The 27,112-nt window shown below is 42.1% G+C and overlaps 1 protein-coding gene across 4 annotated transcripts in view; it reads left to right on the forward strand.

Annotated features, from left to right (window-relative positions):
- The window catches only part of ASTN2 (astrotactin 2), an 818,428-nt gene that overhangs the window by 629,428 nt on the left and 161,888 nt on the right, over positions 1-27,112 (forward strand). For 3 of the 4 annotated variants that reach the window (XM_068248102.1, XM_068248105.1, XM_068248104.1), the window contains exons 14-15: positions 14,866-14,970; positions 23,050-23,229. In XM_068248102.1, coding sequence (XP_068104203.1) covers positions 14,866-14,970; positions 23,050-23,229 — 285 coding nt within the window. Of the gene's footprint in view, positions 1-14,865; positions 14,971-19,315; positions 19,360-23,049; positions 23,230-27,112 lie in introns of those variants that run through there. The other variant, XM_068248106.1, reaches the window with a different exon arrangement.

Raw genomic sequence — 27,112 nt, forward strand, 5'->3', positions numbered from 1 at the left:
CCACCACCACCAGTCCCACCCCATTAAAGTACCCCACTTGTCACACCCGCCTTTACATACATAAGTTTTTTTTTTTCATTTGTATAATATTAAAAATATACGATGTCTGGCACTGGCAGCCGTGGTTTGGGCAGGGGCAGCAAGGGCATCGCCAAGAGAGGAGGTCGTGAGTGTGGAAGCCGCGCCACCACCATGCGCAGTTCTGCGTCTGCACCAGTGGCTATTCCGCCATTAGCCACTGGCCGTGGATGTCTTGGCCGCCCAACAGCTGGGAGTCACGCTGCAGAGACACAGCAGCAGCAGCAGCGTGTGACGCAGATGTTCCTCCCACCGCCAGGTCATAGCCGTCCTATTGAGGAGAAGGACGCAGACTCTGTGGTGGAACTGATGGTGGATGAGCAGGCCACCATTAGCTCTGGAACAGAGTCCTCCACCCCCGCCACCACTCCTGTTCGCAAGAACAGCAGCAGCCGACCAGCACTGCCTGGGGAGGAGGAGGAGGAGTGCAGTTTTCCAGCCCCAGCGGGTGACACCAGCACCCTGTCACTCAGCACCTTCTTATCCCCAAGCACAGCGGGGTTATGGAGTGCTGTTGCGGCAGAATTGGAGGAGGAAGGAATGCTCACGGGCACTTTGGGGGATGATGCTTTGGACAGTCAGACAGTGGTGACTGTCCATCCGCCCATGCATGCAGAAGGGGAGTTTGTGGGATCCCAGCAGGACATGTTTGCGGAGGAGGAGGACGATGTTGACAGGGTGAAGGACAGAGACTGGGTGCCAGGTCCTGGGAGTGGGGATGTCATCAGCTCTGAGGAGGAGGAGAAGGATGCGTCTGTGGGCCTTGCTAGAAGGATCAGCATCACAGGCACGGGCAGGATCACAAGTGGGCGTGGTATGCAGGCCACACAGCGTGCTGATCCGGAGATGAGTTCTGCCAGTGCCACCACCAGCCGCACCAAAAAAAACCCCAACCACCACAGGGAGACCAGCGGCAGCAGCACCTTCCAGCCGAAGGGACAACTTCACCTCCCCAATTTGAAATTATTTCACCCTGCCATATGTGGAGTGCAAGTATGCCACCTGCAACCAGTGCCGCCAGCAACTCAGCAGAGGGAAGGAGCCCTCTGCGTACGTCACCACCTCTCTGGTCAACCATCTGGCAGGGAAACACTTTCATGAGCATGAGGAGTTCATGAAGTTGAAGGAAGCTGGCAGTGGCAGACCCGCCACCACTGCGAAGCCGTCGGCAGCAGCCACCCGCCCTCCTCCACCTCCTCCAGCAGCACCAGCAGGAGTGCGTCAGAAACGCACTGCTCCTCCTCCCTCTGCAACTCCTGCCGCCGACACTGAGGCCTGTTCTGGCAGCCAGTCCTCAGTGGCCTCCTCTGCTCCCTCCACTGATTCCCGTGCCAGCAAAAGGCGTCGCCAGACTCTGCTCAGCGACACCTTCCAGGGGGTGGTCAGGGTTCTGCCTCCCAGCATCAATCGCGTGCGTCAGCTGAATGGCTTGCTGGCACGGGCCATGTGCTCTCAACTCCTGCCTTATTCCCTTGTGCAGGAGGGGAGTGACATGCGTGCGCTCCTGATGTGTGCAGCCCCCGATTGGCCAATCCCCACCCGACATTATTTTGCATGCACGGCCATCCCTGCACTCCACCGCTCTGAGATGGCCAATGTCGGGAGAGGGCTGGATCACGCGGTGGGTCAACGGGTCCACGTCACCATGGACTCGTGGAGCAGCTGGTTTGGGACAGGCCGCTATCTGTCCTTCACCGCGCATTGGGTCAGCTTGGTGGAAGGGGGTGAGGAGGGGGAGCAGCATCGGGCACTGTCAGAGCAGCAGCAGCAGCAACAATGCAGTGGTTGGTGCCACCATGCAGGGTCAGCGGAATTGCAGCAGGTTCCTCTGATCCGCTTCCATCCTCTGGCACACCAGCCCAAACCCCACGCCTCAGCAGCAGCGTGAAGCCCCGCCACTGCCAAGCGCTGCGAACCATGTCCTGGCCAAACTCCGAGAGCAGGAGAGGAATTGGCTGACCCCCAGAGGCCTCAGAGTCGGAGAGGTGGTGTCCGACAATGGGGCAAACCTTGTTGCTGCCATCAACAAGGGAGACCTGACCCACATCCCCTGCCTGGCGCACGTCCTAAACCTGGTAGTCCAAAAGTTCCTGCAGACCTACCAGGGGATGGACCGACTCCTTGAGGCGGCAAGGAAGGTTGTGCGTCATTTCCGGCACTGCCTGCAGCCGTAGCGAGCCTGGAAGAGGTGCAGAAGGAGCTGCACCTGCCACAGCACCGGCTCATGATCGATGTTCCAACTCGCTGGAACTCCACCATGGCGATGTTGGAGCGTCTGGTTGAACAGAGGCAGGCTGTCAGCCAGTACGTTGCACGAGCAACAGTTGCCGCCATCACTGCAACTGGGCGTGCCACCACCAACCTCCCGTCCATCATCTCCACCGAGGACCGGGGGCACATGCAGCAGGTGTGCTCAGTCCTGGCACCCTTCCTGCAGGCCACCAACATGGTAAGCAGGGACCATGTGCGAGTGGGTCCCCTTGTTGTGTGTGCTGGACAGGGCCCTGCATGCACTGCTGGAAGAGGGAGCGGCAGCCTTGGACCAGCAGGAGCTGCAGGCAGCTTCACAGGTCACCTCCTAGGAGCAGGGCTTGGAGTTGGTGGAGGTCCCTAACCTTGCTGCTGATGAGGGGGAGCAGCAGAGCGCAGCTGGACTGGTGCGGGGGTGGAGAGAGGATGAGGTACAGGAGGCAGAGGAAGAAGAAGACAGCACTGTCGGCTCTGGGGGTGCCGATGATGTGCCAGCAGACGTGGTCAGACTCTTCCCAATGGCAGCTGCTGAGGTGCCTGCGCACGGACCCAAGGGTCATCCAGATGAAGAAGAAGGAGGACATCTGGATCTGCATGATGCTGGACCCACGTCTGAAGGGGAAGCTCAGCCAGTTCCTGCCTGCAGGAAGAGACCGTGCACAACACATGAGGAATTTGCAGCTGTCCCTTGTTGAGTGCTTGGAGGAAGCCTTCCCTTAGCCATCCACCCCCACTGTCCAGCCAGCACAGAGGCAGCAGAAGGTGCCTGCATCCACCAGCAGCAAGCGCATGCGCACCACAGACCTGCTGTCTCTGACCAACGAGCTCTACATGAGTGAAGAGCTGCCAAGGACTAGAGAGGAGGTGCCTGCAGCAGCATCCTTCTCTGGTCACAGACAGCGCTTGACCCGCATGGTAGCTGACTACATGGGGTCCTTCAGCGGGCTTGACAGCGTTGCCCCTGTTTATCCCATGGAGTATTGGGTCAAGCATCTGCCGATCTGGAGCGAGCTTGCGCCGTACGCCCTGGAAGTGCTCTCCTGCCCCCCTTCCAGCGTACTGTCAGAGCGTTGCTTCAGTGCAGCCGGTGGAGTCGTCACTGAGAAGCGATCTCGTCTGTCTCACAAGTCTGTGGACAGACTGACGTTTCTCAAAATGAACCAGGCTTGGGTGGAAGGCAAATTCCTGGCCCCTGTTGTCGGCGAGAGGGGGACATGAAGTGGCGCACACACACATTACACCTGCTGCTGCTGCTGCTGTATTTCTTCCTGCTGTCTGTGTCTCCACTGCCAGGGAACACATTACAGGGTGCTGCTACCCATGCGCCAACAGCTATTACGCTCAAAAATAGCTGCCTGCATTATTTTGAGAAAAAAAAATTGTAATTATTTTAGAGGTGTCCGGGTTGAAAACTGTGCTTTCCCAATTGTGTATTGGACACAATGTGGGCTTCAAGACCGCTGTCTGGAACCTCATGCTGTTTATTTACGGCCCTGGTACCACCGCTAGGAACCAGGGCCTATTATGTCAGTCAAATCACACTGCCTGACACACACTACTACTCCTCCTGTAGCTGCATTGAGCTCCTGCTGTCTGTGTGCTGCTACCACTGCCAGGGAGAACAGAAGAAGAACTATTTTCTGCTGCCACCTGCCCACCCACTCTCCTACCGGCAGCTATTACCACACTACAACTTGCAACTACTTCCTCCTCCTGCTGATGTCTGTGTTTTACCACCGCCAGGGTACACAGAAAAAGGCGCTGTGGTTTGCAATGTGCCACTACCTACCTATTATTCCATCAACACAAATATAACTATGGTGTTATTAAAATAAAATATTTCCACAAATGAAGTAAAAAAATATATTACAAAAGAAAGGAAAACCAAGACACATAATATAATGATAGAGAAGAGGATGAAGAAGAAGAAGATGAAGAAGAAGAAGATATAGAAGAAGAAGATATTGAAGAAGATGAAGAAGATATAGAAGAAGATATAGAAGAAGATATAGAAGAAGATATCGAAGAAGATATAGAAGAAGATATAGAAGGAGGAGGAGGAGGAAGAAGATATAGAAGAAGAAGAAGATATAGAAGAAGACTGTTCCAACAACCATTTTGGACACACCTTCTCATGCAAACACTTTTCATGAAGTTAATTTACTATTTTTGATACCTTTTTTATAACTACTACATCACCACATAATCACTTGATGTTTTTCTTCATAAAAAAGGTGGTTTCATGCATCATTGACCTCCAATACAAGTTTTAAAAGCTATTTAAGGCCAGCTCGAATATTTTACTCGAATACAGACTCGGATAGCGACGTCGGATATCCGAGGTTGAATCGGATATTCGATTAACTCGAATATCGAACTTCGAGATGAATTCAGATAGTTTACTATCCGAATTTGACCAAACTCGAATAGGATAATGAGGTATCCGATCAACACTGCTAGAGATGTTTTGTAATTCAACCTGAATCCAGACTCTCATTGGAACCTACTGGAAGCATTTAGAGGCTGTACTTTCTGCAAAAGGAGGATATACTAAATATTGATTTCATTTCTTTTTTGTGGAGCCCAGATTTATGCACTTGCCTAATTTTGTTTGATGTGAATTGAATAAACTTCATTCCACTTCTCAAATATCACTGCGTGTGTCTCCTATATGATATATTTAACTGACATTTTTTATCATAACAACCAACAATTTATACAGGAAAATCATGACGTTTAAGAAGGTTGGCCAAAATTTCGCATCCCAGTGTCTGTGTCTGTGTGTGTGTGTGTGTGTGTGTGCGTGTGTGTGTGTGCGTGTGTGTGTGTGTGTGTGTATATATATATATATATATATATATATATATATATATATATATATATATATATATATATATATATATATATATATATATATAAAGAATACATAAATAGTTGCCTTAGGGACTGAACTTTTTTAATAGGTATGTGAAGAGGGTATATAACTGTGATTTTTTAATTTGCAGGCTTATAATAAGTGATGGACGCAAAACTGAAAAAATGCACCTTTATTTCCAAATAAAATATTGGCGCCATACATTGTACTAGGGAAATATTTTAAATGTTGCAATAACCAGGACAAATGGGCAATAAAATATGTGTGGGTTTTATCCGCAATAGAACATTTTATTTTAACACTACAATGGCCGAAAACTGAGAAATAATAATTTTTTTCCATTTTTTTCTTATTATTCCAATTAAAATGTGTTTAGAATAAAATAATTCTTAGCATAATGTATTTCCCAAAGAAAGCCTAATTGGTGGTGAAAAAAACACGATATAGATATATATAAGTCTTTATAGTACTTTTTTTTTCTCTAGTGCACTTGCAGTAGACAGGTAATTAGCTAGGAGGAGGGATTAGCTGTAACAGGAGGTATTTGGTCAGCTTCAGGACTCAGTACTGAGCTTGCTCAGTCTGTGGCTTGCTCACTAAGTGGCTTCGACAGAAGTGGCATAGGCGTTAAAAACAGGTGTTACAACACAGGCACAAAGAGAGAGGTGAGAGGAAGCAGGTAAGGACTAAAAAAAACAAAAAAACAAACAAAAAAAAACCCTTCAACCAATATTGCGGTCTTTTGCATTGGTTAGAATGTGCTAACAAGTTGTGGTGTAGTCTTTAAGTTTTGAGGACTCCACCCCAGCTTCACTCACTCCCCCTCCTCCCCTCCCCCTGCTCCACCCTAACTTTACTCACTCCCCCGCCTCCACCCCAACTTCACTCACTCCCCCTCCTCCACCCCTCCCCCTCTTCCACCCCAGCTGCACTCACTCCCGAACTTCACTCACTCTCCCGTTTCATCCTTTACCACCACAGTTTACGTTAAATAATTTTTCCCCACACAATAGTCATCATGTTGGACAATGCAGTACAGTGTACATCCTGCAACATGTATGCATGCCTTGATCAGCGGATTGAGGGTGTTTACTGTTGCCCTGGGTGTGTGTGTGTTGCTCAGCTAGAGGCGGAAATCGCAGAGCTAAATAAGCATCTCGCAACACTGAGACACATACACAACATGGAGATGAGCTTGGATCTCACGATCCAGACACTGGATGGAACCGGTGAAGATGAGGTGGGTGGAGTAAAGCCGGAGCAAGAAGCAGAGGTAGCCGCTAGTTGGGTCACAGTTAGAAAAAGTGGCAGGGAGGCTAGTCCCGAGTTGTCCCTCACTAATAAGTATGCATGTTTGCTTGTTTGTTTGCGTAATATTGGGGAGGATGATTCTGGAGTAGCAATGCTGCAGCAGGATGTGCTCCTTAGCAACCAAGGGGCAGACTGCTGTAATGAGAAAGGGAATAGGAGTGCAGCTAAGGCTAGACAGGTACTGGTGGTAGGGGATTCAATTATCAGGCGCACAGATAGGGTAATCTGTCGAAGAAACCATGAATGCCATACAGTCTGTTGCCTCCCGGGTGCTCGGGTTCGGCATGTAGCGGAAAGAATTGACAGATTATTGGGTGGGGCTGGGGAAGACCCAGCTGTCATGGTACACATTGGCACCAATGACAAAGTTAGTGGGAGGTGGAAGGTCCTCAAAAATGATTTTCAGGTACTTGGAGATAAACTTAAAGCAAGGACCTCCAAGGTGGTGTTCTCTGAAATACTGCCAGTGCCACGTGCTACATCTGAGATACAGAGGGAGCTTAGGGAGTTAAATAAGTGGCTGAGAAATTGGTGTAGGAAGGAAGGGTTTGGGTTCCTGGAGAACTGGGCAGACTTTGTAGTCGGCTACAGGTTCTACAGCAGGGATGGGCTGCACCTTAATGGAGAGAGTGCAGCTGCATTGGGGGGGAAGATGGCTAAACGGTTGGAGGAGAATTTAAACTAGGATCTGGGGGGAGGCGGGAGGATAAAGTCTCAATATGTAGACAAGATAAGGTAAAAAGACAGTGGGAGCCTAACATTATGGGGGGTGGAGAGGGGGGTGGGGACAGTGAAAAGATTAAGGAGGTTGGTAAAACTTCAAGTAGCCCATTTCATGTAAACAAAATTGGTAAATGTGGTGGTAAAAATATAAAGTGCATGGTAACCAATGCCCGGAGCCTTGCAAATAAAATAGACGAACTAGAGTTCATTCTGAATGACAAAGGCTATGACATTGTGGGAATAACCGAGACATGGATGGATGAAAGCCATGACTGAATAGCTAATTTAAAAGGAGACAATGTGTTTAGGAGGGATAGAACAGGGAAAAAAGGTGGAGGGGTTTGTCTCTTTGTTAAGAATTCTTTTACAGCTGTCCTCAACGATGAGATGGAGGAAGATTGCGAAGATGTTGAGTCCGTTTGAGTAAATATTCATGGTGGTAATAAAAGTTGCCAATTGCTTATTGGGGTATGCTACAGACCACCTCATATTAATGAAGCTGCAGAACTGTGATTACTACAGCAGATTGAAAAAGTACAAATGAGATCATAGTTATGGGCGACTTCAACTTTCCATACATTGACTGGGGTATTGAGGCTACCCATTCTGGTAAAAGCAGCAGATATCTGGCAGCACTACAGGCCAATTACTTGACTCAAATGGTAACGGAACCAACTAGGTGGAATGCGTTACTGGATCTGATCATTTCTAATAGACCAGATAATGTATCAAATGTGCAGGTTCAAGAACATTTGGGAAATAGTGATCACAACATGATAACGTTTGATCTGGTGACTGATAGGCCATGGGGCAGCGGGACCACTAAAACTGTGAATTTTAGAAAAGCAAAGTTCAATCAAATTAGGCAGGCACTAAGTTTGGTGAACTGGAATAATGTACTACAAGGGGAGGACACTGAAGGGAAATGGCAAGCTTTTAAACTTATTTTCAATCAATATTGTAGTATGTACTGTATATCCCATATGGAAACAAAATGTCTAGGAATAAAAAAAGGCCTCTATGGATGAATAGAAAGGTTAGGGATAAAATGAAGAGGAAAAAGAATGCCTATAAGGTCCTAAAACAGGAGGGGACCGAGGCTGCACTAAGCAATTATAAGAAGTGCAATAAAAATTGTAAAAAAAAAATTAGGCTAGCAAAGATCGAAGCTGAAAATCAAATCGCTAGGGATATCAAATCTAACCCAAAAAAGTTTTACAAGTACATCAACTCTAAAAAAAGAAAGGTTGACTGTATAGGACTCCTAAAGGATGAGGGTAGGAACTCAATGGTGGATGACCAAGGTAAGGCAGAGTTATTAAATGCTTCTTTTGCTTCTGTCTTCACAAAGGAAACAGCACTGTTGCAAATTACAGAGGCAGAAGAGTCTCAATCTTCTAACTGTAATATTAAATACTTAACGCAGGAAGAAGTGAAGGCAAGACTAAATAAATTAAAAATAGACAAGGCACCTGGCCCGGATGGCATGCATCCTCTGGTCCTAAGGGAATTAAGTTCAGTTATAGATAAACCCCTTTATCTTATCTTTTGTGACTCTCTTTCAACTGGCAGAGTCCCAGTGGATTGGCATACAGCCCACGTTTTCCCATTATTTAAGAAGGGCAAAAAATCAGATCCAAGAAATTATAGACCTGTAAGCTTAACATCAGTTGTATGCAAACTATTTAAGGGGTTACTAAGAGGTACTATACATGACTTCATAGTAGAAAATAATCTTATTTCTCAGCATCAACATGGGTTTACTAAAGACAGGTCCTGTTTGACTAACATGCTCAGCTTTTAAGAGGTAGTGAATGCTAATATGGATATTGGGAATGCTGTAGATGTGATATACTTGGACTTTGCAAAGGCCTTCGACACTGTTCCCCACAAAAGTCTGGTGCAAAAGTTGAGGATGCAAGGACTGGGGAAGAATCTGTGTGCGTGGATAGGGAACTGGCTAATGGACAGAAAACAAAGAGTTGTGGTCAATGGATCGTACTCAAAATGGGAGACTGTTAGCAGTGGGGTCCCACAGGGGTCTGTACTGGGTCCAGTGGTCTTTAATTTATTTATTAATGACCTAGTAGATGCAGTAGTGAGCAATGTTGCTATTTTTGCAGATGATACAAAATTGTGCAGAATCATCAACTCTCAGGAAGATAGTGTCATATTGCAACAGGATCTGGATAGGATGGCTATATGGGCACATAAATGGCAGATAAAATTCAATGTTGAAAAATGTAAAGTCATGCATTTTGGTCGTACCAATGGTCTAGCATCATACAAAATAAATGGGATACAGTTGGGGACATCAAACTTGGAGAAGGACTTAGGAGTACTCATCGACAACAAGTTAAATAATCGTACTCAATGCCAAGCCGCTGCAGCTAAAGCTAACAACATTTTGGGATGCATTAAAAGGGAAATAAAAACTTTGAGATGCTAGCATAATATTGCCCCTGTTTAACTCTCTGGTAAGGCCACATCTGGAATATGGAATTCAGTTCTGGGCACCACATTACAAAAAAGATATTGCAGTTTTAGAGCAGGTGCAGAGACGAGCAACAAAATTGATACGTGGGATGGAAGGTCTCGCTTATCAAGAAAGGTTAGATAAACTGGGTTTATTTAGTCTAGAGAAAAGATGCCTTAGAGGAGATCTAATTAACATGTATAAATACATCAGAGGGCAATATAATAGCTTGGTGGATAAGCTTTTTGTCCCTAGGCCTTCTCAAAGGACTAGAGGACATGATCTGCACATGGAGAAAAAACGTTTTAGCCATTTATTTAGGAAAGGATTCTTTACAGTAAGAGTGATTAAGATGTGGAATGCATTGCCACAGGAAGTCGTTATGGCAAACTCTATACCTGCATTTAACCTCCTTGGCGGTAACCCCGTGTGTGACACGGGGTAAGCCGCCGGAGGGTGCCGCTCAGGCCCTGCTGGGCCGATTTTAATAATTTTTTTTTTGCTGGACGCAGCTAGCACTTTGCTAGCTGCGCCAGCACTCTGATCGCCGCCGGCCCCTGCCCGATCGCCGCTATCTGCTGCGGCGCGGGCCCCCCCCCCCCTCCAGACCCCAGCGCTGCCTGGCCAATCAGTGCCAGGCAGCGCCGAGGGGTGGCCCGGGACTCCCAATGACGTCCCGACGTCAGTGACGTCGGTGACGTCATCCCGCCCCGTCGCCATGGCGACGGGGGAAGCCCTCCAGGAAATCCCGTTCTATGAACGGGATTTCCTGATCGGAGATCGCCGAAGGCGATCGAAGCGGGCGGGGGGGTGCCGCTCAGCAGCGGCTATCATGTAGCGAGCCCTCGGCTCGCTACATGATTAAAAAAAAAAATTTTTTTTAAAAAACTGCTGCGCTCCCTCCTGGCGGTATTTTTCATACCGCCAAGGAGGTTAAAGGGGGCTTAGATACTTTCCTTGCGTTGAAAGACATCAATAGCTACAATAACTAGGTAATGCCTAATGATGTTGATCCAGGGATTTTATCTGATTGCCATCTGGAGTCGGGAAGGAATTTTTCCCTTTTGGGGCTAACTGGACCATGCCTTGTAAGGGTTTTTTCGCCTTCCTCTGGATCAACAGGGATATGTGAGGGAGCAGGCTGGAGTTGTACTTTGTACTGGTTGAACTCGATGGACGTATGTCTTTTTTCAACCAAAATAACTATGTAACTATGTAAGTCGCCAGGATTAGTTGTGATTAAAGGCGCAGTACAGCGAAAAATTGTAAAATTTTAAATATGTGCAAACATATACAAATAAGAAGTACGTTTCTTCCAGAGTGAAATGAGCCGTAAATTACTTTTCTCTTATAATGCTGTCACTTACAGTAGGCAGTAGAAATCTGACAGAAGTGACAGATTTTGGACTAGTCCATCTCTTCATAGGGGATTCTCAGCAAGGCTTTTATTCTTTATAAAGATATTCCCTAAAAAGGACTCAAACAATGATGCTGGTCAGCTTCCCTGCTCGCTACACAGTTTTTTGGCAGTTGGACAGAGCAACTGCCATTCACTAAGTGCTTTTTAAAATAAATATATCCCTGAGAATCCCCTATGAAGAGATGGACTAGTCCAAAACCTGTCGCTTCTGTCAGATTTCTACTACCTACTGTAAGTGACAGCAACATAGGAGGAAAGTAATTTATGGCTCATTTTACTCTGGAAAAATATACTTCTTATTTGTATATGTTTGCACATATTTTAAATTTTAAAATTTTTCACCATAGTGCTCCTTTAAGTTATTGGTGAAAGAATGTGAGGAGCGCTGACAGGTGAAAATTGCTCTGATCCTAAAGGGGTAAAAACCCTCAGTGGTCAAGTGGTTAATATTTATGTCAAGAGTGTAGATTACTGTCATTGATGCAAAACTAATAAAATGCACCTTTATTTCCAAATAAAATATTGGCGCCATACATTGTACTAGGAAAATATTCTAAACAAATGGGCCAATAAATGTGTGGGTTTTATCCACAGTAGAACATTTTATTTTAAAACTATAATGACCGAAAAATGAGAAATAATGATTTTTTTCCATCTTTTTATTATTATTCCCATTAAAATACAGTTAGAATAAAATAAATCTTAGCAAAAAGTACCACCCAAAGAAAGCCTAATTGGTGGGGTAAAAAAAAAAAAACTATAGAAGCTATAGGTTATTTCAGTGTGATAAGTGCTAATTAAGTTATTGACAGATGAATGGACGCAGCGCTGAAAGGTGAAAATCACTCTGGTTTTTAAGGGGAAAAACCCTTGGAGATGAAGTGGTTAAAAGAGGGCCTTTCCTGCCCTTGAAGGACTTCCATGGCTACATTTGCTAGGTATTGTTGTTCCCGATGATGTTGATCCAGGTGTTTAATCTGATTGCCATCTAGAGTCCAGAAGGAAGTTTTTGGCTCAGGTTTTGTAAGGGTTGTTTTGCCTTTTTCTAGGTCAACTAAGATATGTGAGGATGCAGGGCATTGTTGTACCATTTTTCCTGGTTAAACTTGATGGGCAGATTCCTTTTTTTTTTTAAACCAACTAACTATATAACTATGTAATAAAATAGTGTAGCCCCAATCTAAGCCTTACTAACCCCTTCATTCACCTTGCAGACTGAGTGGCCAGTAAAACAAAATCATAAGCATGATACTTTTTCTCCTGAGTAATGCAAACCCACATGACTGATAACATTTTGGAGGTACTTTGCAAAGTGTGTGTGGTGGTGGGGGAAGGCAGCAATAAATAATTTTTCTTCCATTGTAAACCTGGACAGAACTCCTAATTTTCCAGCCTCATGCAGTCTCACCCCTCATGGACATCTGTCACTGTCAATGGTACAATCATCTGCCCAACCACACAAGCCCACTGCCTGGGTGTCACCCTGAACTCGGCCCTTTCCTTAACCCCCCACATCCAAATAATTGCTAGGGCCGGCAATCTACATTTATGGCATCTCCATCTCCTTCCTCACCCTGAACACTGCCAATCTTTTTGTTCATGCCCCCATCATCTCCTGCCTTGACTACTGCAACACCCTCCTGTCAGGACTCCCTCAGAACCGCATCACCTCCTTAAAATCCATCATGAATGCAGCAGCCAGACTAATTTACTCTTCCCACCATTCCGTCTCCATGACTACCCTATGCAAATCCCTTCACTAGCTTCCAATCCGCTTCAGAATCAGCTTCAAGATCCTATGTTTGGCCTACAAATCTATACACAAGTCTTGCTGACCTATATCTCTGATCTGGTCAGCAGATACACACCTGTCTGCCCACTTTGCTCCTACAACAGCCACCTCATAACGACCCCACACATCTCCCATGCATGACTACAGGAGTTCACTAGAGCTGCCCCATCCTGTGAAACTCTCTTCCACTGCCTATCAGGTTTGCCTCCTCCTTCAACACCTTCAAACAAGCCCTCAAAACTCATGTCTTCAAGGAGCCATGCCTCACATCAATGCTGCTGTAACTCTCTCTACTGAGAATCTCTCGATGCAGCCCCCCTCCTTTTGTGTCACCAATCCCTCCATCTAGATTGTGTATCATACTAGATCCTTGTGTATCATACTTGATTGTACACTTTACCCAGAATAATGTGAACTTGTACTATTGGAACTACTACTGCAATTTAGAGGCACAAGGAGACCACGTAGTGAACTTTTAACAATCAGGAACCGGGGTGGGGATCGGGATGACAGGGTGAGTTTTGTCACGGAATACAGCCTTGAATTTAACAAAATCACAAATATTGTGAGGAAATATCTTCCAGTGCTGAATTCCGATTCTAAATTTAAAGCTATTTTGAAACAGGGGTGTCGTTTCTCTGCTAGACGGACACGTACCTTGGGGTCGATTCTTTCTCCTAGTTGCTTTCAATCTACTCTCTTGTCTCGTACCCCCACCTGGCTTGCCACGGTGGGATCTTACCCGTGTGGGTTTTCAACGTGCAACTACTGCCATTGTCACAAATAGGGTTCCTCTATTTTTTCCTTTGCAACTGGTAACAGTTTCCCCATCAAACAGTATGTAAATTGCAACACGAGGTGTGTTATTTATGTTATTTCTTGCACCTCCTGCCGCTTACAATACGTGGGATGCACCACTCGCAATTTGAGAGCCCGCATTGCTGAACATTACTGTGGCACCAATTGGAAAACTTTTAAAAAGTCGTCAGTCTCTAAACACTTTGAAAATGTTCACGGGGGTAATCTTTCTTCCTTTACCTTTCAAGGGGTGGAACGTATAGTGAGTCCTAAGAGAGGTGGAGGCACCTACAAACTACTCTTGAGGCGAGAAGCTTATTGGATCCATAGGATGGACACTCGCACTCCTATGGGTCTCAATACACGCTGGGATTTAAACCTAGTTTATGATTGTTGAATTTATATGTTTGTTTTTCCCTCCGATTTTCTTCTATGTACAGGACTTATATATCCTCCCCCCCCCTTCCTCTCTCCTTTGTTGAACAGGCTACTATATGCAATCCTAAGGTTCTAATGTTCCTTCCAGTGATAACATTTTACATTACTTTTTAGTACTCTCTGATGTTTGTTATTAACTATAATTGAGCACATTTATATATTCTGTATATTTGCAATGTCTCTTTTAAGATGATGTGTGTGTATATTTGTAATGTTCCCTTTAAGGCGAGGGCTGGTTGAGGTATAGGGTGGAGTTTTTTCTCCTCCCACCTACATAAAGCCCTCCCCTTGCAGGTTCACTTTTAACTATGACTAAGGGCAGATCGTAAGCCCGACACGCGTTAGTTGAACCTTGTGATTTTACTGCATTTGACACGTGGAATTCCTGAATAAAGAATACCAGCGTTTTCCTACCATTGGTTGGTTTGCAGATCCTTCTGTATATATGTATAAATGTTATTATGGCTTTTAGGTAATTTGTCTATATTAGTTTTGGTGACTGAGACATTGAAAGTCAATAAAAATAAACATCTGTAATATGTACTGTACACCTAGAAAAATGGAAAAATGGAGGTCTGCACTTTGGGTTGCAAAAATACTGAATTTTTTTGTAGTTATTACTTTTATACCAGCATAATATGTGTTTCACATTGCCCCATTCGTGTAATTGTATTGATTTTTTTTTCTTTTCATCCTCTTATTAGGTGAAGTGAGGTTTAATGAGGCAATGGGATATCCTGTAGTCCAGCAGTGGAGAGTGCGCAGCAACTTGTACAAAGTCAAACTCAACTCGGTATCATTGTCTGCAGGTCAGCTTTCTTTTTCCCTATTTTGTGTATGTCATATGTTCAAAGAAAAGTAATAGGAAAGTATAGTAAAATGTATAAATTTGAATTCAGCAAAGCTGTTCCACATAAAAGAAGCAATTTTGCAACATAAGTAGCTAAAGAAACATGTACCAAAGATAAGGGTACACATAAACACTTCCCTTGTGTTAAAGGGAACCAGAGAGGTTGGGAGGAAAGGTTTTATACATACCTGGGGCTTCCTCCAGCCCCATAAGACTGGATCGCTCCCATGCCGCCGTCCTCTGCTACCTCTGTCCGCCGTACTGGGTCCCGTTACTTCGGCCAGTCGGCGGACAGACGCGACCAATATTCCACATCACAGGGGCTCCCTCCTTAGCCTTACGCGTGCCATGCGTAAGGCTATGAAGGGAGCCTCTGTTCATGCGGAAAATTGGCCGCGTCTGCAGGAAGTGACAGGACCCGGTACCGCCGATAGAGGAAGCGGAGGACGGCGGCGTGGGAGCGATCCAGGTTTATGGGGCTGGAGGAAGCCCCAGGTATGTATAAAAGCTTTCTCTATTTTTAACATAGCTTCCTCTCTGGTTCCCTTTAAATTACCGCTGTAAAATGGAAATATCGACAAGTTACCAAATGGTTACCGCATTGTTATCGAATTCACACCAAATGCGGAAAAACCTTGATGAATACAACTAGAAATCGATAAACTTCGAATTCGGTAATTTAACAAACTGGAAAAAGCTATCGCAAAGACAATGATGAATCGAGGCCCTGGTAGCGTACTGGATAAAGCATTTTTTGCGCATTAGACTCAAAGAGCATAGATGTGTCTCAGATAAGTTAGGTGCAGGGGTGGAATGTGTGAAAAAAGTGATGTATTCATAAATGCCGTGCTAAACAGGTGGCTTTTCAGTTTGGACATAAATTACTTCAGGGATGGAGCTTTCTTGATTGGGAATGGCAAGGAGTTTCAAAGGGTTTGGGCAGCATGTCAGAAGGCTCTGGTTCCAAAGGTTTTTAGGTGGACTCTGGGGGTCACCAATTTATTAAATCCTGTGTATCTAGGAATGTGAAATGTGTGATGCATTTACAACAAATCATTCAGGTATCTAGTGCCTAAATGTTGTAGAGATTTAAATGTTTGTTGGCCAATTTTGAAGAGGGTTCCCCATTTTATGGGTATCCAGTGTAGTGAGCAAACAATCTTTGTCCTGAAGCAATGAAAGGGTTGGTTGTCAACCAGTGGCATTCAGTGTGTGGCACAGGAATTTATTAGGAAGGCCTGTATAGAGGTGCATCATATTTGCAATGTGCCTTAAGTAAAAAAAAAAATGTTTCACAACGGCTGAGATTTGATTCTGAAAGTTTAAAGGAGAACTGAAGAGAAAGGTATATGGAGGCTGCCATGTTTATTTCCTTTTAAGCAAAACCAGTTGCCTGGCAGCCCTGCTGATCCTCTGCCTCTAATACTATTAGTCTTAGCCCCTGAACAAGCATGCAGCAGATCAGGTGTTTCAGACTTTAAAGTCAGATCTGACAAGACTAGCTGCATGCTTGTTTTGGTGTTATTCAGATACTAATGCAGAGAAATAGACCAGCAGGGCTGCCAGGCAACTGGTATTGGTTAAAAGGAAATAAATATGGCAGCCTCCGTATACCTCTTACTTCAGTTCCCCTTTAATTCTCCACCATTTAAAACACCCATGCTGCAATTAAAGTCAGAGCTATTTGGGTCCCTACCCCCATTGGTACTCCTGGCATTCAATTTCGTCCGATCCGCCCGGCGGATCGCTCAAACTCAGTCTTATCACGCGAATGACAGTCTGTACACACGCCCGATTTAGCGGGCGGACGACTGGATGACGGGACGTTCAAACGACCCATCGTTCCAAAAAATCAGACGTGTGTATGGGCCTTATCAGTGCAGAGACTACTACTGTTTATAACACAACAGCTGTAACCAGGCTGTAATCTCTACAGGGAGGCAGGGGAAGCTCATTAGGAAAAATGGCAACCCCAGGTTATGGTTCACTGTTGACTTTTATTTTATTATTTTTTAATAACAGGCAGCAGCAAAAGTACGCGTAAACTTTGCTTTAAAAGTTCCCTTATAATAAAAAAAAATAACAATTATATTTCATTCTTTTCAGTGGATGATTATTGTTTAATGTCTTTTTAACAATGGCATACACAGCTACTACATATCTATCTATCTATATATCTATCTATCTATCTATCTATCTATCTATCTATCTATCCATCATCTATCTATCTATCCATCATCTATCTATCCATCTATTCTCAGAAGAATCTGCCTCCCTGCTCTAAAAATTGTTAGTATGTTCTGAGAACATTTTTACTCTTTTGAAGACTCCACATTTTTCCTTTTTTCTAAGTTTTTTTTATAATAGCAGCAGTGTTGCAGCTACAGACAGCACTGTGAGCCCAATGTATAAACAGAAAATTTAGAGTAAATAGTTATGTGTCCACTTTCAAGTGTAATTTTCATTGCTAGTTTCAAAAATTGAACAATGAATCTTCCTAAGGTCGGATCACTAAAGGCTGGCTGGACAGGCTGCTGGCTGAGGAAGGTGGAGGCGGGTCCTGGGGTCTGCTTACTTTTCCTTACAGTGCGATATGCTGAAAAGTCTGAAATATTAACCACTTAAGCCCAACTAGACAAACATTCTCGCCAGTTGGGCTGCGCGCACTCCCGCAGGCCACGCATGCTCCCGTGGCCAGCCGTTAGCCCAGCGATCAATGAAAGGGATTATAGATCCCTTTCATTGATTGAAGCCCCCTGCAGAAAAGCTGATGAGACGCTGCGGTTTATCTGAGTTCAAAAAGTTCCCCGTCTTAATTCTTGTTCCTGGGAGCAAGATCGATCGCTCCCAGGACTTTGACTGTGGCCATCTTGTGGCCAAATAGTAAAACTACACCCACATCCACTTTTTATTAAATAAATACATTTTTTTAACATTTAAAATTAGCGGTTTACCTCCCACATCAAAAAATACCCAAATAAAATTTGTAATAAAAAAAAATAACAATATAAAATATTAAATATGCATGTCAAAGGAGTATATTAATATAATTTTTTAAATTATGGGCTTGCAAATTGAAAAAATGCACCTTTATTTACAAATAAAATATCGGCACCATACATTGCGATAGGGACATCATTTAAATGGTGTAATAATCGGGACAAATGGGCAAATAAAATACATGGGTTTTAATTATGGTAGCATGTATTAATTTTAAACTATAATGGCCAAAAGCTGAGAAATAATTATTTTTTTCCATTTCTTTCTTAATATTCCTGTTAAAATGAATTTAGAATAAATTAATTTTCAGCAAAATGTTTCACCCAAATAAAGTCTAATTGGTGGTGGAAAAAACAAGACATAGATCAATTCATTGTGATGAGTAGTGATAAAGTTATTGGCAAATGAATGGGAGGTGAAAGTTGCTCAGATGCAAAAAATAAACAACCCTTCGGGCTTAAAGGAATACTATTGATTCACATATTTTTTTCAATTGACACAGGAATTGTTTGGGAAGTGCTGCCAAGTACTGGTGTATACATTTTAGTAGCAACTTCTTTATTTACTGTTAGCAAAATACTTTCAAAGTTTACTGACGCCAAAACTGACGGCTGACTGAGCCATGAGAAGAGGGGAAATTCCCCTCACACTTGATCAGTTAACTCTATGTGCAGCTCTGGTGTGACAGAGAAGAGAGCTCCCAACAGCTGCAGATCCTGTGTCCTGTGTTTCTGACTGACGTGTCTGAAGAGAGCACAGGAAATGTAACTAATTGTCACAACTTTTTCATACTGTTTTTGCTTTCAGAGTTTGATATGTTTAATATTTGCTTTCTGTAGTCTGATATGCAACTCTGGCTGTGCATTGAAGCAGACGCCCCTTCTGCAATTGATTTGTCCCAATATATCTAAATCCTACCCTCAATAAATTACAGCTTTCGCCTCTGATATTTAACATGAAAAGTAGGAAAATGTTTACACAGCTACTTAGACATTATTTGCACACTGTCATTTTAGAACACTTGGGTATCGATAGTATTCCTTTAAGTGGTTAAAGGACCACTATCTCGGAAAACGTAGGCAGTTAAAATCTTACAGAACTGTCAGGTTTTGGGCCAGTCCATCTCCTCATAGGGGATTCTCAGGGTTTTCTTTGTTTTCAACAGCATTTCCTGAACAGCAGTTTAACTGCCAAAATAGTAAGATACTAGCCAGCCTCCCTACTCACTTGCACACTATTTTGGCAGTTAGACTTTGCAACTGCTGTTCAGGAAATGCTGTTGAAAACAAACAACCCTGAGAATCCTCCATGAAGAGATGGACTGGCCCAAAGAAATCTTCCAACACATGTAAGATAATACACCCTGAACATTAGAGGGCAACAGTAAACATATATTTCATCCAAATAGGTGCAATATTTTCTGCTTCCTCAGCAAATTACCTTCAATCAGTCACTGCATCCGAATAAGAATGTTTAAATGGAAAGTCCCGATTACAGACTTCCAACAAACAAAGATTGTAGATAGGAGAAGCAAGTGGCAAAGCGTGCAGCAAAATGTGCAGCAAAGTCCATACAATGTTTATGAAGTATGCAGTTAGAAGGAATGTCCCAATCACAGACTTCCAACAAAAGAGAAGCAATGGATAAATGCATAAGCAAGAGGCAATGTGTGCAGTAGAATCCATGCAATTCTTATGTGGTATGCAGTTAGATGCACAGGAAACAGCATAGCAAGAGTGGTAACGGTAGAAAAGCTCATATGGGGAGTGGTACAGCATCACTTGTAGAGTACCTGCAAACACTGAAGTCCCATGTCCAGCGGCACATGCTGTCCTGATCTCTGAGCTGCTGTGAAAGCTGGATGATAGATGGGAGAAAGCAGTCCAGCTAAAGCTCCTAATTGTTGCCCAACATGCAAGCACCAGTAAGATGCCAATGTACCCAGCCTTGCACATGTCCCTCTCAGTCCAAGGAAGTGTTGGGGTTTTGCTCTGCCCACCTACTAGTTTCACACTCACTTGCAGTGTGGCCAAAGGGCTTGTAACGATTGCTTATATCAGAGGAGTATGAGTTAGCTCCTCCCTATCCTAAACAAAAGCCCTTCTGCATTTCAAGGGAATAAGCAGTTCTATACAACTAAACTGTCTTGCGCAGGGGAAGAAAGGAAAAAAGGAGGACATCACCCAGGAAATCACCTTTAGTATACACCTTCAAATGAATAATTTGCTAAATAAGGGGAAAATAGGTAGATAGCTTAGGAGAGCCTCTTCAGTTACAGCCAATGCCAGACCTCACCTGATGGTAACTAAAGGTGGGCATAGCAACAGGGGCAGCATCCTTACAGCGCCTAATCAATCCATGACATACAATGTAAGTTTAACTTGATATGACTTCACATATTGAAAGGGACAGTCCAGCAATATTTCAAAGTTGAATAAATTATCACAGCCTTAAACAGCATAGCTGGAGATAATTATCCTGCGGGTTTCACTTTTATAAAGTAGACAGATCGGATTTTTCTAAACTGGCACGTATCCATGCACTGCGGCTCCAATCATACCCAATCAAATCAAGTTATACCCAATATCCAACAACCAAGTGTGTATCAAATCCCATTTATGCATGAAATTCTTATGTTACCAGTACTATAATAGGGACAGGATTGATAGAATTAACACAGCTTATCCGAGCCACTCTAGACTTATATTTTTATGCGGGACATAAGGCACCAACGAGTACAGAAGAAAAAGGTAAAAAAGGAGGGAGGGGAAAGGGGGAGCAAAGAAAAAGGAGGGACCATTAAAGGAGAATGAGGGGAAGAAATAGAGGAACAGTTTATCAAGAAAGTCAACATACCCAGAGCAATAGGAAGAGCCCATTGATAGTAAAGAAGGGCAGTCAAAGCCAACTGTCACACTAGTTATATAGTTTAATTCGTAGAAAAGGAGAGAGATCCAGTTTAGCGTTTAATCCAGAGGGGGAGACTGTACCTAATTTAAAAATCCAAGAGGCTTTTTTACAATACAAGACCTCGTCAAAGTCTCCCCTTCTGACATCTTTAGTCTGAAAATTCTTTTCACCAGATTCCTGTTAAATCGTTATTATGACATTCTCTATAATGATCATATATTACTCCTGAAGCTTTACTTACGCATATTTTATTTAGGTGCTCCAGGACTCTGTCCTTCATGGCTCTCTTGGTCTTACCAATATACTTTAGTTTGCATAGGCACTGTATCATATAGTATGTGTAGTATCACAATTAATAACAGATATAATTGTGTAGCTATTCCATTGATTATTGTCCCCAATATCCATCACCAGATTCCCAAGAAGAAAATTTTGCATAATTGAGAAATTCATTACAAATTTTCTGGAAATGTTGCATTGTTATTGCCAATTTCATTGCAAAATTTTGGCTATGCGAATTCAAACTCACCACTAATAGGGACAGACAAACAAACAGCAAAATAAAGCAGGAAAGTACTTACTTTAACAAGGTAGACCCTTTGTTCACAGCTAAAAGTGGTGGGTAGGGGGAAGGGGTGAGGGGTATCATGGTGGCTGCCTGCTGTTGGGTTTGACTGCTGTGGTTCTGTTAGAATCAGTGTTCACCTGAATATAAATACAGTTTTACATTCACTGTATCATACACATACTTTCGTGTAAAAGCAGCCACATGTTTGCTGGAAGAATTGCAAAGCTTTGCAAAGATAGTTGTTTCAAAAACGCTTCATGAATATGTTCTTGCCAAATTCACTCATCCCTACTACAAAGCACATTTTTATTCAGATTTACTTTACAGTGGGAAGTTCCAGTTCATATCAAGTGGAGGAGATTTTAAAATTACAACTATGTCCCTTCCTGCTTGCCCCCCCCCCCCCCACGCGCTCTCGTATGATCGTTAAGGCCGCTAATCGTTAGCCGGGAGATCAATGAATGGGAACACAGTTCCTATTCATTGATCTAAGTTCCTGTGTGAATAACCGCAGCTGCCTATAGATGGCGCCACCATTCACAAAAAACGATGCTTACACATGCACGCATTACTTTCTCTTTGCGTAGTAATACTACGCATAGGAAAGTTGTGCTCGAGTATATTTTGTGGCCAAATTTTAAAATTACAGCTACACTCTTTTTTCTTTAAATTACATTTTTTAACTTTTAAAATTAACCCCTTACCTTCCACACTCCCCAATAGTTACCCCAAAAATGTTTGGGTAAAATAAAATTGTGTATATATATATATATATATATATATATATATATATATATATACAATTAACAAAAAATACATAAATAGTTATCTTAGGGACTAAACTGTTTAAATATGTATGTCAAGAAGGTATATTACTGTTACTTTATAAATTATGGGCTTGTAATTAGGGCTGGACGGAAAACTGAAAAAATGCACCTTATTTTCCAAGTAAAATATTGGCGCCATACATTGTACTAGGAATTTTTTTTTTAGTAACTGGGACGAATGGACAAATAAAATGTGAGGGTTTTAATTACGGTAGCATGTATTATTTTAAAACTAGAATGGCCGAAAACTGAGAAATAGTGATTTCCTGTTAAAACACATTTAGAATAAAATAATTCTTAGTAAAAAGTACCCCTCAAAGAAAGCCTAATTGGTGGCGAAAAAAACAAGCTATATATTGTTTTGTTGTGATAAGTAGCAATAAATTTATAGGTGGATGAATGGAAGGAGGTGAAAATTGCTCTATTTTTTTAATTGGAAAAAACCTTGTTGGTGAAGTGGTTAAAGAATAACAAAACACCACAAAAAGGCTTCAAAGACCGAAGGTGGTCTCATTTGTTGAAAGCAGGTGTGCTATTTATGTTATGTCTAAAATCAAGCTGGGTGATGCTCAGCATTCTGAATTTAGTTCATATTTTTACATCTTCCATAATGACTACAATTTATCAATTTATTTGTGGGCATCAGTTGCATAATTAGTTAAATAGAAATATAATGTATGTTTCTACATATTGTATTAGTAGGACACTCATTTTACAAACATTTCTTTTAAAGGGTTTGCCAATGTTCTGAAAGTCATCAGTGTTCATAGTAGCCGAGAAGAATTACAAAGCATATTGCAAATGTATGGTACTCATTACATTTCGGAGGCCCTGTATGGTTCAGAACTCACATGCACCATTCGTTTCCCGAGTAAGAAGGTTCAACAACAACTTTGGCTTCAGTACCAAAAAGGTATGGACTTAAATAGTATCAACATGAAAAGTATTACATGTATGAAGTAAATAAGCAAGTGTACAAATAAGTATTAGTAAATATGAAAGAAAATTGATCATCTTAAAATGAAATTCTACTTTTTTAGAGGAAAACCTTACGCTTCAAAACACACCTGAACTATAAATAAACTGATGATGTTAACAAGTGAATCTGTAGTTATACTCCTAAATAGGGATGAGCAGTTGGTATTACTTAGCAACAATTTTGCAAAATTGCCAGCAAAAGTCAGTATTTGTTTGCATTTGCATTTAAGTCTATGGGCCAGTTTTTGTGGTTGATTGCAAAGCACCCATACATGATTTTAAAGGGGCACTACAGCGAAAAACTGTAAAATGTAAAATATGTGCAAACATATACAAATAAGAAGTAAATTTTTTCCAGAGTAAAATGAGCCATACATTACTTTTCTCCTATGTTGCCGTCACTTACAGTAGGTAGTAGAAATCTGACAGAAGTGACAGGTTTTGGATTAGTCCATCTCTTTATAGGGGATTCTCTGGGATATATTTATTTTCAAAAGCACTTAATGAATGGCAGTTGCTCTGTCCAACTGCCAAAAGACTATGTAGGGAGCAGGGAAGCTGGCCAGCATCATTTTTTAATCACTTTGTCCTCCTTGACGTATAAAAACGTCAAGGAGGACATGCATGCTCCCGCGGCCTATCGCGTGCGTGCACGCGCATTCCCGTCCATGGATTCGTTAGCCCAGGAATCAATGAATCGGGCTATGGTGCCCGATCACTGATTCCTCTCCCCGCAGAAAAAGCGACAGCTTCTCTCGGGAGCTTTTTCTGACTCCTATGTCCATCTAAGCGTACATTGTACGCTTAGCGTTACGGCATGTAAACAGACTCATGGTTGCCATCTTGTGGGCAAAAAGTAAAACTACATCTAAAAGTAAAAAAAAATTACAATACACAAATATTTCCCCAAATCAAACACTATTTACATCCCACCCTCCCAAAAATACCACATAAAATGTTTAATAAAAAAACAAAAAAAAAACATTACAATAAAAAAACACATAAATATTTACCTAAGGGTCTAAACTTTTTAAATATCTATGTAAAGATGAAATATTTCTTTTTTTTTTTTTTTTATAAGCTTGTAAATAGTGATGGATGCAAAACGGATAAAAATGCTCTTTTATTTCCAAATAAAATATTGTCACCATACATTGTGATAGGGACATAATTTAAACGGTGAAATAACCGTGACAAATGGGCAAATACAATATGTGGGTTTTAATTATGGAGGCATGTATTATTTTAAAGGTATAATGGCCGAAAACTGAGAAATAATGAATTTTTTCAGTTTTTTTTCTTATTCTTACTGTTAAAATGCATTTACAGTAAGGTAGCTCTTAGCAAAATGTACCCCCCAAAGAAGTCCTAATTGGTGGCGGAAAAAACAAGATATAGATCAGTTCATTGTGATAAGTAGTGATAAAGTTATAGGCTAATGAATGGTGAGCATTGCTCGGATGCATAAAGTGAAAACGACTGAGGGCTTAAGTGGTTAAATCCTTTTTCGGGAATATCTTTATAAAGAATAAAAGCCTTGCTGAGAATCCCCTATGAAGAGATGGACTAGTCCAAAACCTGTCACTTCTGTCAGATTTCTACTGCCTACTGTAAGTGACAGCATTATAGGAGAAAAGTAATGTATGGCTCATTTTACTCTGGAAAAAATGTACTCCTTATTTGTATATGCATGCACATATTTTAAATTTTACAGTTTTTCGCTGTAGTGCCCCTTTAACACCAAATGTATGTATATAACCTAGGGAACATGTCAAAATCATAATTAAAAAATGTTCATTTACGCACCCCACCTAACAATTAAGAAAATGGACAGTATGGGGCCCTCCCTTCCAAGCAATTGATAAAGAAAATATGTACTGTCACTATAAGTTTTAAAATTTTGCCAGTTGAAAGGCAGACTTCATGAGGCTACTCTAAAATTGTACTGTGTTTAAAATCTAATTTTAACTGCCAACATTTTGAATTTTTTTCTTAAAAGACACAAGATCTTTTTAAAAACGATTTGTTGACTGGATCAGGTAATTTGGGTGCAGGGATCATAAGGCATCTAAAGGCGCCTGTGTTAAATATTGGTAATTGAGTTCTTATGGGGCGAGCTGGTATCCAATACCGGTAGTAGCCAATCGGCTACTACATAGGAATCAATGGATGTAGAGGATTAGCTACAACTATGTGTGGGGGTCGGTTTATATGCTTACGGGGGGTGTGTGTGTTAGGGTGAGGCATTAGGTGGAGGGTTCAGTTTAGATACTTATGGGGGGGTGGGTAAGGGTTAAGCATTAGCTAGGTGAGTTCTGTCTTGGCATGTAGGAGGGGGGGGGGCGGTTAGGCATTAAGTGAGGAGGTTCAGTTTAGGCCCTTAGAAGGAAGGGTTCAAGTAAAAATAAGTGCTGGGTAGTGCATTGTAAAATACCGGTAATTTAAATTAGCAATATTTTACTACTAGCAGCACAACCCAGCGTCCAAATCAAACAGTGCCGCTGCAATATGTACTCCTTTTTGACATGTTCCATTGGTTAGGCTTGATATGCATATCACATTTGTTGGCAATATCATGTATGGGGGCTTTAAAATGAACCCCAACTACTGATCTATAGACTTCAATGAAAATTCATGAAATGGCAAAAATTTAGAAACAAAAATTGTTGTGATTTCACAATCACAACAGAATTGTACAAAACTGGTTTGGGCAATTTGGCTCATCCCTACTCTTGAATAGGAATTTCTTGTAATCCAACAGTCTTATTTTATGTTTTACAACCCCATCTTCAACTATTGACCTATTTGTTTCCATTTCCTTTACTTAGAATTGACTCTGCCATAGCCTGTAATTAGTTATCAGTAAAAGTAAAGCTACAGTTTGACAAAAGTCAGACTGTAGAGAAAATGTAATTTGCAGAGCCCTGAAGTTTTAACCTTTACAGCAAGAAAAAGAAACAAAAAAGTACAACACAGCCTACGTATATGTATGTTTGGCACTTTACTTTGGTTACTACATTTATTACGGGGTAAATTCACTAAATTGTGATTAGCAGTATAATGTACATAAAGTCTTACTGCACTGTAATGCATTGTATGCAATGTATTGCATTACATGCTACTCATCATACGGTAAAACTATTCACGTTTTTCACCTTACCAAAGTTTAGTGTGTACACCCCTGTGTCACATGCCAGTTTAAGGGCCTAGGGTTCTTTTTATAGTGCCTTTAGCATCAATTTCTTTTATAGGTTTTACTGATTTTACTTCATGCCATGATTCAGTATCAGATTTACATTAAAGTGTACCTGAGGCGACATGTGACATGATGTGATAAACATGTGTGTACGGTACAAAGAATATTAATAACGAGGCTCTTTTACTTGTTTTATTTTGCTGCCTGGAAGAGTTAATTTTTAGACATGGAAGTGACAGCTTCTGTTTTGTCGGTAGCTTGTCGTCAATGTAGTAAACATCACTGATAAGCTTATTACAGTCATAAAAGTTGTTCTGGCAGAATACCACTTCTGAGCTCAGGGAGAGAGATAAAAAGGTCAATAGTTCTTGGCCTCAATTCACGAAGATCATGCTGGAGATAATAATGCAAGAGAAAACTTACCTCCACACAGTGAGAGTGTTATCTTATCTCTCCATTCATTAAGTTAACTCCTCTGTAGTTTAGTTACCTCCTCTGTAATACCCGAAGTGACATGTGACATGATGAGATAGACATGTGTATGTACAGTGCCTGGCACACAAATAACTATGTAATGTTCCTTTTTTTCTGTCTCTGTCTGAAATAATTAAATATCAGGTAT

The sequence above is a fragment of the Hyperolius riggenbachi genome, chromosome 8 (assembly GCF_040937935.1).
Source record: "Hyperolius riggenbachi isolate aHypRig1 chromosome 8, aHypRig1.pri, whole genome shotgun sequence".
NCBI classification, from domain to species: Eukaryota; Metazoa; Chordata; class Amphibia; order Anura; family Hyperoliidae; genus Hyperolius; species Hyperolius riggenbachi.